This window comes from Garra rufa, chromosome 25 (assembly GCF_049309525.1).
Source record: "Garra rufa chromosome 25, GarRuf1.0, whole genome shotgun sequence".
Taxonomy (NCBI): domain Eukaryota; kingdom Metazoa; phylum Chordata; class Actinopteri; order Cypriniformes; family Cyprinidae; genus Garra; species Garra rufa.
This window is the reverse complement of record NC_133385.1, coordinates 19,600,547-19,612,867: the sequence shown is the minus strand read 5'-3', so window position 1 is coordinate 19,612,867 and position 12,321 is coordinate 19,600,547. Positions and strand designations below refer to the sequence as shown.

The 12,321-nt window shown below is 33.8% G+C and overlaps 2 protein-coding genes and 1 long non-coding RNA gene across 5 annotated transcripts in view; all 3 read right to left on the bottom strand.

The window, feature by feature from the left end:
• Positions 1-2,403, bottom strand: part of rlig1 (RNA 5'-phosphate and 3'-OH ligase 1) — a 9,095-nt gene extending 6,692 nt beyond the window's left edge. The window contains exons 1-2 of the mRNA XM_073831937.1: positions 2,193-2,403; positions 1,781-1,898 (exon numbers count right to left, since the gene is read on the bottom strand). Of these exons, the coding sequence (XP_073688038.1) occupies positions 1,781-1,898; positions 2,193-2,282 (208 nt within the window). The 5' untranslated portion in view covers positions 2,283-2,403. The remainder of the gene's footprint in view (positions 1-1,780; positions 1,899-2,192) is intronic.
• Positions 2,404-3,682: 1,279 nt separating this feature from the next.
• Positions 3,683-6,253, bottom strand: LOC141301092 (uncharacterized). Of its 2 annotated transcripts, XR_012342102.1 has the most exons (4): positions 6,160-6,253; positions 5,140-5,249; positions 4,980-5,051; positions 3,687-4,000 (listed from the first exon to the last, which is right to left on the bottom strand). It is a non-coding gene; the product is annotated as an uncharacterized lncRNA (long non-coding RNA). The 2 variants fall into 2 exon arrangements; XR_012342101.1 differs by lacking the exon at positions 6,160-6,253 and having other exon boundaries at positions 3,683-4,000; positions 5,140-5,437.
• A 1,321-nt stretch (positions 6,254-7,574) lies between these two features.
• Positions 7,575-12,321, bottom strand: borcs5 (BLOC-1 related complex subunit 5). Of its 2 annotated transcripts, XM_073832174.1 has the most exons (6): positions 12,283-12,321; positions 12,105-12,199; positions 11,847-11,937; positions 11,520-11,663; positions 8,287-8,444; positions 7,575-8,207 (listed from the first exon to the last, which is right to left on the bottom strand). In XM_073832174.1, exons 3-6 carry the CDS (start codon positions 11,902-11,904, stop codon positions 7,980-7,982), a joined length of 588 nt encoding a protein of 195 aa, XP_073688275.1. In that variant the 5' UTR covers positions 11,905-11,937; positions 12,105-12,199; positions 12,283-12,321; the 3' UTR covers positions 7,575-7,979. The 2 variants fall into 2 exon arrangements, with proteins under 2 accessions (XP_073688275.1, XP_073688274.1); XM_073832173.1 differs by having other exon boundaries at positions 12,105-12,317.

Genomic DNA, 12,321 nt, shown 5'->3' with positions numbered 1-12,321 from the left:
TGCTCTTTAACCAATCAGATGTAACCTCGCCATTTCAACCAATCATAACCTGTTAGGATCGCAGCCTAAATCCTGTTTACATGAGATAAACCTGCTCCGAGCAGGTTTAAGCTTACGGACCTGTTACTATGACAGCAAGTCCCAGATGAGCTTCGAAGAACCGAACGATCCAAGATCACGCAAAATCGTCAACAATCAAATCCAGCTAACTTAGTTAGCGAGGTACGAAGAACGGACCCCAGAACAGAACAATGATGAAATAAATAAATAAATAAATTTGCCTAAACAATCCAAAACAAATTAAATGTGAAAGTAAAGATGGGCTTATGTAGACTACCTCTCTTGCCACAAATACAAATGTTTCCCATATCTGCAATGTATTTAAGCAAAATTATTATGCATTGGGTAAGCTTTGTACTTCATGCACGTCGACGGAAAATATCATGATGAGCAAAATGTGCCACAGGACCGGTGGTCATGCTGAACTGCATGTTATACACACTATTTAAATTGACTAGTGTAACTTTTGGGTGACTGTGTTTTATTTTCAAATGAACATAGTGTGCGCGTAAGACACGTAAGACACAGCGCGACCAAACAGCTGAATATCATATTCTGTCATGTTGGTCATAGTAAAGGCATATTTGCTACTGCAAAGTCCAAAGCAGTTTGAAGTATTCAGAATATTAGCAAAGATTATTATAATTCGTTTAGAACTAGAACACGGTTTCATTCTTATTTTGCTATGGAACCTGGTCGTTTTTTGTTTGTTTGTTTTTACTAACGAACCGAAATATTTTGCCTTTCGCCATGAATTTGACACCCACTCTCTGCCCATCTTGTACTTCTGAGTTTGAGATCTTCCCGAGCACTAGCCTGCTTCAAATACTAAAATCAAGGCGCCCATCACTAGCATTGCAGATTATACAGTTTTCTGTTGCTATGTGGGCGCTCAGTTTTTTTCTGACATTTAGCTAAAATATCGACAACAAAAGTCTCGACAACCAGTGCTAGACTAAGACACACTTTTCTCATATCTTCGAATGCAAAAAAAAAAAAAAAAAAAAACATTAGCCTTTATAAATGTACTTTCAATCAACACTTCTTTATTTACCTCAAGTCTGCAAACACGCTGAGATGCTTCAAACTGCGTGCCGCACTTCATTCACGAGAGAGGCGGGAGGAATAATACGGTTTGACTGACAGTTTAATGAGCCAATGGCATCACGAGGTTTAGTGGCGGTGGCGTCGCTTACTGACCCAGGATCAGTGATCCGTAGCAGTTATATTTCCGATTTGAGCTTAAAGTATAGAACAATATCTTGTAGCTTTTGTTGACGTTACCGCGTTACTTGATCAAAATAATAGCTTAGCTACTGAAAAGCTATTTGATTCAGAAAACAGCGACACTACCACCACGCTACTGAGAAATGTAGTTAAGCTAGTAGCGTCACTACTTGTAGCGACGCTACTGCCCAACACTGTATATATATATATATATATATATATATATATATATATATATATATATATATATATATGCTTATGTATATATAAAATTCCTTATGATTTTTAAAAAATACATTTTATATTGTAATAACATTTAACAATATTACTGTTTTACGTTTTTTTTTTGGGGGGGGGGGGGGGTAAGCATACAAAACTTATTTAAAAAAAAAACTTTAACCCACAAACCTTTGAACTGTTGAATAATCAACAATAATTTAATATTAAAAATCACATGGCGTCACGTTATGACTAATTTATGACTCATTTATACCTTTATATGTGGTGACATAACAGCATGTCCCATCAACCTTCTCAGTTGCTGCTGCACAGTGAATATCTGATTCAAGAGCAGCAGGATTCACATTCTCAGTTGCCACCACCTGAAACTGCTGCAGAATGAGAACGAGAATGAGTCAGATCTTCTAATAACCAATCCAATCTAATATATTTTACTCCAAAATAATCCAAAATATTTATATTTTACAAGTTACTCAGTTCAGTGCACTAAATAAAACCATGAAACTATGAATTTAAAAAATGGCGTGACAGTAGATAGGCGCCTTATTCTAATGTTTTATTCATATTGTGTCTCTTATTGCAATTATTATGCATTTAGAATGATTACAGGATTTGGTCTTGAGAACAACGTGTACACAAAAATGCTGATGTTCAATCTTACTCACCTGACAGTCGCGTTTTCTGGATGGTTCGTTTCTCACTTCCGTCAGGAAAACGCATGGGATCTTCTGCTGCACTGAACCCAGACGGCGCATTATCTCTGCTGTTAATCAGCTTTATTACGGGGTGTGTTGCTTCACAGGTTGAATTTGAACTGATGGGATCAACACATCCTCATATCAGCCATTCACATGCGCCCAGAGCTATTTTGTTCAGATTTCCTCTCATTTTGTAGTCTGTTGTGTTAAGATGAACTTTGTCGCCATCTATTGGAACGGAGAGTGAACGTTCATAGTAACGTTAAGAAGGTTTGATGCGAATACATCTCGGAGCCAAAAACAAACAAATACAAAGGTAATTGAGACTTTATTTCTTATTTTAAACTTTGTTTTATTTTCTAAGTTTATTTTAAAATGTTCTACACATAAATAAATAAAGAATGCTTTAAGTAATGCGCTTTAATTTTCATAGAGCGGGTCGCCTAATGATGGCGCCATTTTGTGATCAAATGACTAATCATCGAATCACTGAAAATTAGCTTAAAATGTACTCACCTGCAATATGTAGGGGAGAGTGGGGTGATTTGTGCCAGGGGGGAAGTAGTTCCACCCCATGTTTCTAGAAAACCATAGAAGAAATTGGTCATGTGACCACATACTTTTGAAGAGCCATCCAATTTATCTAGTATCCCCCAAAGAAGAGAGACACATGGCATGAGAGCTAAGCACATTTTAGCTCAAAAAAAGTTTTTTTGCCTTGCAAAATGATCAAGGTTTTTTGATTGTTGCGTCTGAACAATCATAGACAAGTTTGAAAATATTTCACACATGTTTTAGTGCTTTAGTAGGCTACACAGTGAGTCTATACAGCACAATTTGCCACGATGTATTCTCCCCAAAGGGGTAAGTTGTGCCACAAGACCACTTTTTTTCTGAAAGCTATAATTCTGAAGCAGTTTATTTCAGATCCAAAGTTTATTGTTCCCAGGAATGTACATCATCCTGAAATATATGTACATGCTTAAATTGGAGGGATTACTGTCATGGCTTCACTATAAAGTCACTCACTGAAAAAAATGATTCATTGAATTTACCTAATTTTTTTAAGGTAAGTGGTTGCAATCAATTGATTTGATCTAAATTTAAACAAACACATTTATTTGGATTTAAACAATTTTATTTAGTTAACTTAGTATTAAAAAAATGAGTAATTTCAGCCCAATTTAAATATGCTACTTCCTCTTAATTTATTTAATTGTTTCTGAAGAAAAAATATTCATTGAATTTACTCAAATCTTTTAAGGTAAGTGGTTGCAATCAATTTATTTTAGCTACATTTAAATAATCACATTTTGTTGACTAAATTTCAAAATTGTTTTAATCACTTACCTTAAAAAAAGGTTCTTAAATGGCTTTGCAAATACACACAACAAGTTTAATGTTTTGAATTTATTTTTAATGTCATCAAATGTAAATTCAGTAACAGTTTCTTTGTATATACAACAAGTGTTTGGAAGACAAGTGCTTACTTAACGTTGCACATTCACAAAATTAAAATTAACAAAAATTCACAGGTGAAAGAGGCCACATTGTTGAGTGCGGACTTGGAATTGCAAAATTAATAAAAAATATGTGGAAACAGGCAACAGTATATAGTGATTAAACAGTATATTGTATTTTTTCAATAGTGAATAAAACAATAGTGCTAAAACTGTTCATATGTCATGCAACAAACTGCAGTTTGTAATGGATTTTACAGGTATGCCCATGGTGATGTGTTGTGGGTCTTTCAAGGAGTCATCTCTTTGACTGTCCTATATTTAAATAAAAAGAAACTGTTATTAGTAGGGTTGGGTATCAACTGATATTTACCAGCCAATATGCACAAAAACAAATCAGTATGTCATCATAAACAGCTGTTTTTTTTTAAGTTAAAGTGAAAGGAAGCAGATGAGAAAGAAAACTGACAAATCTATTTGTATATCTCCCACATGTTGTTCCTAATCTGCAAATGGAACACAAATTCAGACATTTTTAATGAGATCTGTGAGCTTTCTAACCCTGCATAGACAGCAACGCAACTCAACTGAAATGTTCTTAGGCCAAGAAACACATTAAAGATATTGGTAAAATAGTCCATGTGACATCAGTGGTTCAACAGAAATTTCATGAAGCTACGAGAATACTTGTGCGCAAAGAAAACAAAAATACAGACTCCTCCGCGCCACCGTCTGCCATTCATGAGAGTACCATGACACAAGTGTTTGGTGTTGCTGACATGAACATGCATGGGCTGAACCATGTTTATAAGCAAAGAAAAACACACGCATATGTCATTGTAGTCTTGACAATGGAGGCAGGAAGAAGAATTGTTGAATAAAGTTATTTTTGTTTTCTTTGCACATTAAAATTATTCTTTAGCTCTGTAAAGATACGGTTGAACCACTGATGTCACATAAATGGTTACACTTATGTCCTTAGTACGTTTTTGGGCCAGTTATATTGTTGCCTATGCAAGTCCAGAAACCTCTCAGATTTCATAAAAAAAAAAATTTAATTTTTTTTTGTTCTGAAGATAAACTAAGGTCTTCTGGGTTTGGAAAGACATGAGGGTGAGTAATTAACGACAGAATTTTCATTTTTTGGGCAACTATAACCCTTTTAGTATTTGAAATTTAAGTAGAATTTAAATTCAAGCAGAGACATTTTTGTCTGGACACTGTATTTGACATCACTGTGTTAAATAATAATACATATGGGAAAGGAAAAGACACTTGATAAATGAATACATACCTCCTGTAAAATGCCGAAATATTTGACCATTTTCCTCCCAGTAAGACCTCCTTTCTGGAAAACAGCAGTGATCTGTGGAACATAACATATTACATTATATGATATATTTCATTAAAGTCAACTGTTTATTGTAAAATGCTTTAATACTAAAAATACTTACTGTGCATATTGCTGGAATAATACAACTTCAGGAAAGTGGCGAACCTGGAAACTTCCTTTGGCATCAAGGAAATGGTATGTGTCCTAGTCACAGGAACATGCAGAGAGTCCCTCAAATGAAAGTAAAAACACAATAATTATTATTGCTAGTTTAAAACAGTTTACATGCTGCACCATTAAAGCTAGCAAAAAGGGGCATGTTCACATGATTACAATTGTGAACACTAAAAACATTCAGAAATCCAATGTTATATTGTGAGATTTACTGATAGGAACTAACTGGAAATTCCCCTCATAACTTCATGCCTTGTCCATATTTTTTATTTCCCGGAACTTTCTATTACAAGGCATAGTTATTTGGAGTTGTGATGGTGTCCAGTATGAACGAAACACATCTAACGTAACACCACAAATAAAGTTTGCGTCTGTGGAAACAATTCTACAGTACAAACACGCAATTAAGGATACGATCTGCCCATCATTGCTTTAAATGCAATAGTTGCCACAGAAGTTAATAATTTTTTTCGGTATCACGCAAGCACTACCATACCTTCAGCCAAAACAAACTGCTCTTGAACAAACAAGTTAAGGACATTAAAGATGACCCGTCCAAAAGGATTTAACGTTATATGTCATGTTTAACCACATTAGAAGCCGGCAGATTCCCGAAGGACTGGCTGTGGTAACGTTAGCGTAACTTAGGCGGGAACACCAATAACGTTACCGGCCTGAGCATCTCCGAAAGCGCTTAAGCATTTAAATAGACGCTATCCTTTCAAATAAACGGCGTATTTTAGGCTTATACAACTACATTTTCATACAAAAATATCTTAAAAGTACATTCTGTCACATAAAAAAGTATTATTTGTGTTATTTGTGTAAGTTATATGTGACCGTCCGTTGGTCGCTGTGGAATTTCTCCCAAAGACTCATTTTGCAGATATTATTTATACAGCGTACAAACTATTTACTGTAATAAACAGTGCTACACTACATTATTACTCACATAAATATTACTCACCGTGTAAATCGACCGAATGATGAAAACTCCGGGTCCGGAATGAAAAGTTCCCACCGTGAACCTGACTGAGTCGTGACTGGAAACTCCTTTTGGCGCCAGGCCAGGGAGAATGTGCATTTGTGCGCATGCGCAGAAAGTTTACTTAATATTTTCTAACTGAATTTAATTAATTCACATGGCTTGGATTTAAAACACATGTAATTCGCTTAAAACCAATTAATACTTATTAATTAAAATCAAAAACTAAATTTTTATTATTTAAACTAGCGAAATTGAATCATGCTTAATTTAATTGGGGCCATAATCATTTTTTTCAGTGCTTTGAGTAAAAACTGGCACAACTCATTTTTTTTTAAACCTGAATAGATTCAGAGAAATTTATTATGATTTAGCTCAATAAAGGAAGCAATATGGACTATGTATATTAACCAGAGACAATGAGTTAAAGTTAAAACATCTTAAGGATAGATTTGTTTCTTACAAACACTAATCTTGTCGCTTCACAAGACAATAATTGATGGACTAATTGTGTGGATTATTGTGATGTTTTTATCAGCTGATGGCACCCATTCACTACAGAGGATCCATTGGTTAGAAAGTGGTGTACAAATCCGTTACAGTGAAGAAACTGATCTACATCTTGAATGTTCTGAGGGTGAGTAAATTATAAGCAAATTTTAATTTCTGTGTGAACTAAAATTAACTTGTGTCATGATTTATGAATAGAGTGTTTTCAGGATGCGTCGTCATTCGGCCATATTGGCGGCACTAAATGTAAACAATGCCATTGAAACTAACAGTACTCGCAAATTTAGCTGATTATTGCTGCTGTAAATGGTCAATTATTGTCATGTTTTGGGCTGTACTAATCAGTCAGGAGTACTATAGATATGCCAAAAGTTATAACAAATCAAGGAGAAAAATGGACAAAACTGTCTGAGGAACAAAAGGCGTTGTGGTTGGCCGAACTGAACTAGGATTTCCAGGGCATTTGTGTTTGTTCTTATCATTTCTTTTCATTTTATTGATATTTAGGCAAAATAAGAAAAATGTACACATCTTCATTCTGTTCAAAAGTTTACACCCCCGGCTCTTAATGCATCGTTTTTCCTTCTGGAGCATCAGTGAGCGTTTCAACCTTCTGTAATAGTTGGTGAAATATTAGGCTAATATCTTAATTAATACTGCTTGTACATATCTTTACCACCTATTAACTTTTGAATTTTCTCTATATGATTTAGCAGCTTCCACACTTTTTTCCTGTGGTTTAGATAGCAGAAATTAGCAGAACAACGTATTCAGTAGTACATTAATCGTGCCGTCAATGCTGTTGTTTACATCCAAATATCGCCAATATGGCTGTGTATCCGGGTAACTGACCAAATCTTTAATAAATCTCTCACGAAAACAGAAGGTGTATGTTTAAACGATTTAATGCCAACAACTTCAATGACACAAGTCGACAGAAAGCCTCTTAAGTGCAAAAGCTTCATATGCATTAATGACTTCTCATTAAATAACATTTTAAATTTCAGAGGCAGAATTATGTTGTCATGCCCTTTATAAAACCATTCAATTAAGCCATTTAGGTAAATATATACACACATGCCTACACCATTTTGGTATTACAGTTTTTCATTTTGTACCGTGTAACTTGTTTTACGCCAGATAACACTTGATCCAGGCACACAATAAGCCTTTTAGAGTGCAAAGTGAGACATCCCATAGGTAACAACCAGACATGACCTGAGGTAGGTCTCTATACAGCAAAAGTCAATCAGTGAAGCCACTATGAACTATTTTCCATCTGTTGCCAGACTCTATTTGATTTCTCCATCAGGTTTCATGCTGAAGGGTTCCAGGCGCTCGCTCTCGGGCAGCAGGTTGTTGAGACGCTCCATCAGTGGTATCGTCTGGTCGATGCCCATCTGGATGCGTCTCAGAATCATTGACATTTCATTGACCTTCTGGATCTGCTCTGCATACTTAGCGTAACGCTTTTGCCTTTCCTGCATAATGCTGAATAATGCTTCCACTGACAGATCCATCTGACCAAACAAAAAACAGGTTAGCATTAACAGCTGGTTTGTCGAAACAGTGAAATTCAATAGAAATGATGGTGAATACCTCTTTGATCCTCTTGACCAGAGCGTTCTGGTCAAAGGCAACAGCTTCCGCACACTGGTGTAGATGATCCTGATATCGGACACACAGCTGGAGCACCTGTGCCGAATCCAGCTTTTCTAAACAGACAGTGCTGGGGGAGGTTTGACCACTGAGCACACCTGGGAGAATGACACCGATATTAGGCTCAAACTGTGATTATTATTTATCATTATGAAAAAAAATAAATAAATAAATTGATAACAGTCCAAATTTTATTATTAGTTTTTATATAAGCTTTTTAATGATACAATTATGATTGTATCGTATGATTCTATTCTAGGTTTATTTCCACCATGGAATAAAGTTAATTGCGACATTTTAATCTTACAAATTCTTTTCAGAATTCTTTTCAGAATTGTTTCTTTCTTTCTTTTGTCCTGATTCTGAGGACAAATAAAACAAATCTGAATTTGTCAGGTGTCTAAAAATTTGGAAAATAAAACAAAATTACAAGATGTAAACTCAGAATTCAGAGAAAATAAAGACTTGCAATATGTAAACTGAGAATTCTGTTTAAGAACTGTGAGATGTAAATTCAGAATTCCGAGAAAATAAAGAATTGCGAGGTGTAAACTCAGAGTTCCGGGAACAAATGTTAACAGAAAAAAAGTATGAATTTTAAGATGTAAAGTCAGAATTCCAAGAAAATAAAGTAAGAACCGGGAGATGTAAATTCATAATTCTGAGAAAAGAAGTCAGAATTGTGAGATGTAAACTTAGAATTACAAGAAAATAAAGTATAAACTGCAAGATGTAAAGTCAGAATTCCTTAAGAAAGAAAAACAAAGAATTGCCTGATGTAAACTGAGAATTGCATGATTCTCAATTTCAAGAAAATAAAGTAAGAATTGCGAGATGTAAAGTCAGAATTCCGAGAAAATAAAGAATTGCAAGATGTAAACTCAGAATTCTATTTTTTTTAAATTGCCTGATGTAAACTTAAAATAAAATAAGAATTGCACAATGTAAACTAGAATTCCGAGAAAACAAAGAATTGCGAGATGTAAACTTACAATTCCAAGAAAATAAAGTAAGAATTTCGAGATGTAAATTCAGAGTTCCAAGGGGAAAAAGTAAGAAATGCAAGATGTAAACTCAGAATTCCAAGAAAATAAAGTAAGAATTGTGAGATGTAAACTCGGAATTCCGAGAAAATAAAGAATTGGAAGGTGTAAACTCAGAATTCCAAGAAAATAAAGTAAGAATTGTGAGATGTAAACTCGGATTTCCAAGAAAATAAAGAATTGGAAGGTGTAAACTCGGAATTCCGAGAAAATAAAGAATTGGAAGGTGTAAACTCGGAATTCCAAGAAAATAAAGTAAGAATTGTGAGATGTAAACTCGGAATTAAAAAAAATAATAAAGTAAGAATTGTGAGATGTAAATTCTAAATTTCAAAAAAAAAAAAAAAAAAAAGTAAGAATTGGGAGATGTAAACTCGAAAATTCTGAGAAAATAAAGTAAGAATTGGGAGATGTAAACTCGAAATTCCAAGAAAATAAAGAATTGGAAGGTGTAAACTCGGAATTCCAAGAAAATAAAGTAAGAATTGTGAGATGTAAATTCTAAATTTCAAAAAAAAAAAAAAAAAAAAAAAAGTAAGAATTGGGAGATGTAAACTCGAAAATTCTGAGAAAATAAAGTAAGAATTGCGAGATGTAAACTCGGAATTCCAAGAAAATAAAGTAAGAATTGTGAGATGTAAACTCGGAATTCCGAAAATAAATAAATAGATAAATAAATAAATAAATAAAGTAAGAATTGCGAGATGTAAACTCGGAATTCCGATAAAATAAAGTAAGAATTGCGAGATGTAAACTCAGAATTCCAAGAAAATAAAGTAAGAATTGCGATATGTAAACTCAGAATTCCAAAAAAATAAAATAAATAAATAAAAGTAAGAATTGCGAGAAAATAAAGAATTGGAAGGTGTAAACTCGGAATTCCAAGAAAATAAAGTAAAATTGTGAGATGTAAACTCGGAATTCCGAAAAAATAAATAAATAAATAAAGTAAGAATTGCGAGACGTAAACTCGGAATTCCGAGAAAATAAAGTAAGAATTGCGAGATGTAAACTCGAAAATTCCGAGAAAATAAAGTAAGAATTGCGAGATGTAAACTCGAAATTCCAAGAAAATAAAGTAAGAATTGTGAGATGTAAACTCGGAATTCCGAGAAAATAAAGAATTGGAAGGTGTAAACTCAGAATTCCAAGAAAATAAAGTAAGAATTGTGAGATGTAAACTCAGAATTCCAAGAAAATAAATAAATAAATAAATAAAGAATTGCGAGACGTAAACTCGGAATTCCGAGAAAATAAAGTAAGAATTGCGAGATGTAAACTCGGAATTGTGAGATGTAAACTCGGAATTCCGAAAAAATAAATAAATAAATAAAGTAAGAATTGCGAGACGTAAACTCGGAATTCCGAGAAAATAAAGTAAGAATTGTGAGATGTAAACTCGGAATTTCAAAAAAAAAAAAAAAAGTAAGAATTGTGAGATGTAAACTCGGAATTCCGAGAAAATAAAGAATTGGAAGGTGTAAACTCGGAATTCCAAGAAAATAAAGTAAGAATTGTGAGATGTAAACTCGGAATTCCGAAAAAATAAATAAATAAATAAATAAAGTAAGAATTGCGAGACGTAAACTCGGAATTCCGAGAAAATAAAGAACTGTGAGATGTAAACTCGAAAATTCCGAGAAAATAAAGTAAGAATTGCGAGATGTAAACTCGGAATTCCAAGAAAATAAAGTAAGAATTGCGAGATGTAACTTTTGAATTCCGAGAAAAGAAATTAAGAATTGAGAGATGTAAATTCAGAATTCCAAGGAAAAAAATGTCAGAATTAGGAGATGTAACCTTTGAATTCTGCTCTTTTGGTTGATGTCACGCAACATTAAAGAGCATCAACAACACTGACTGTTTGAATTTTGTGATAAAACTGGCTGAATTCAAAAGCTGAGAATTTGTTTTATATTAAAAGTAGCAGTATATCCAATTCACTGGATGGAAGGTGTGCTACAAATAATGCCTTTAGTTTGTTATAGAATTTTGTTATAGCATCAACAGAAAACAGTATAGACTAAAAGATGGATTTCTGGATTTAAGTAATTGATACAAGTATCAAAATGAAGATTGACTAAAATAAATTCATTTATATTGTCAACCCAGATTTGCACTAGTGCTTACCTTTCAGAAGGGGCTGAAATGTGGGAATTTCCTGTAGCTTTATTACATCTGGATCATTATGGATATTCCGTAACGACTGAGTTCCTTGGGCAACAACTACTATGTCATCCATTTTGGCTCTTTGCTTGGCTGGAGAGGGTACAACTGAAGCAACGAGACAGAACTTACTGACAGGTAATAGTACAATATACACAACACAAGAAACACTTCCATTCTAACACTGTTGTGTCTATAATAAAAACATGTTACAAATGCTAATGTCATTCCCATGTATAACATATTTCACATCAAGGACAAAAATAGTGTTAGTAATATAATGTTGAGTACCTGAAGCGCTGAAGTCTGAATGTTTATGATCAGCATCTCCACTCTGTTCGGCACCCATCGTGCACTCAGTCTAATGCAGTCAACACAAGCACTGAACCACAAAAATAACACAATTATATATTAATAATATTTATACATTTGATATAAAATTCTAAAATTTAAAAACAAAGATGATTAATCTAATACATAAATACGATACAAATATGGTTCTTGAAATTAATTTAATACACATGCACAACTGCATTATGCTTGACTTACCTTGATGTTATTTTCAGCTGCTTAACTAGGGCGATTTCATTGACTGATAAGTCGAATGAACGATTTCCTAATGTTTTACATTATAGCTTGCGTAACTTAAGGACATTGTGAGATGTTAAACCACAAGATTAATTGCAGACAACCTTCACAAACTATATTTATTAGCAAATAAGCTTACAATCACAAGAGGAACAAATGAAACATCCGGTATGATAAC

Excerpts from the sequence above, each read along its gene's own strand:
- borcs5 (XM_073832174.1), bottom strand. The coding sequence starts at position 11,904 with ATGGGTGCCGAACAGAGTGGAGATGCTGATCATAAACATTCAGACTTC. Across the intron at positions 8,445-11,519 it reads ATTTCAGCCCCTTCTGAAAG|GTGTGCTCAGTGGTCAAACC; the intron begins GTAAGCACTAGT and ends TCATTCTCCCAG. Across the intron at positions 8,208-8,286 it reads TGGTCAAGAGGATCAAAGAG|ATGGATCTGTCAGTGGAAGC; the intron begins GTATTCACCATC and ends TTGTTTGGTCAG.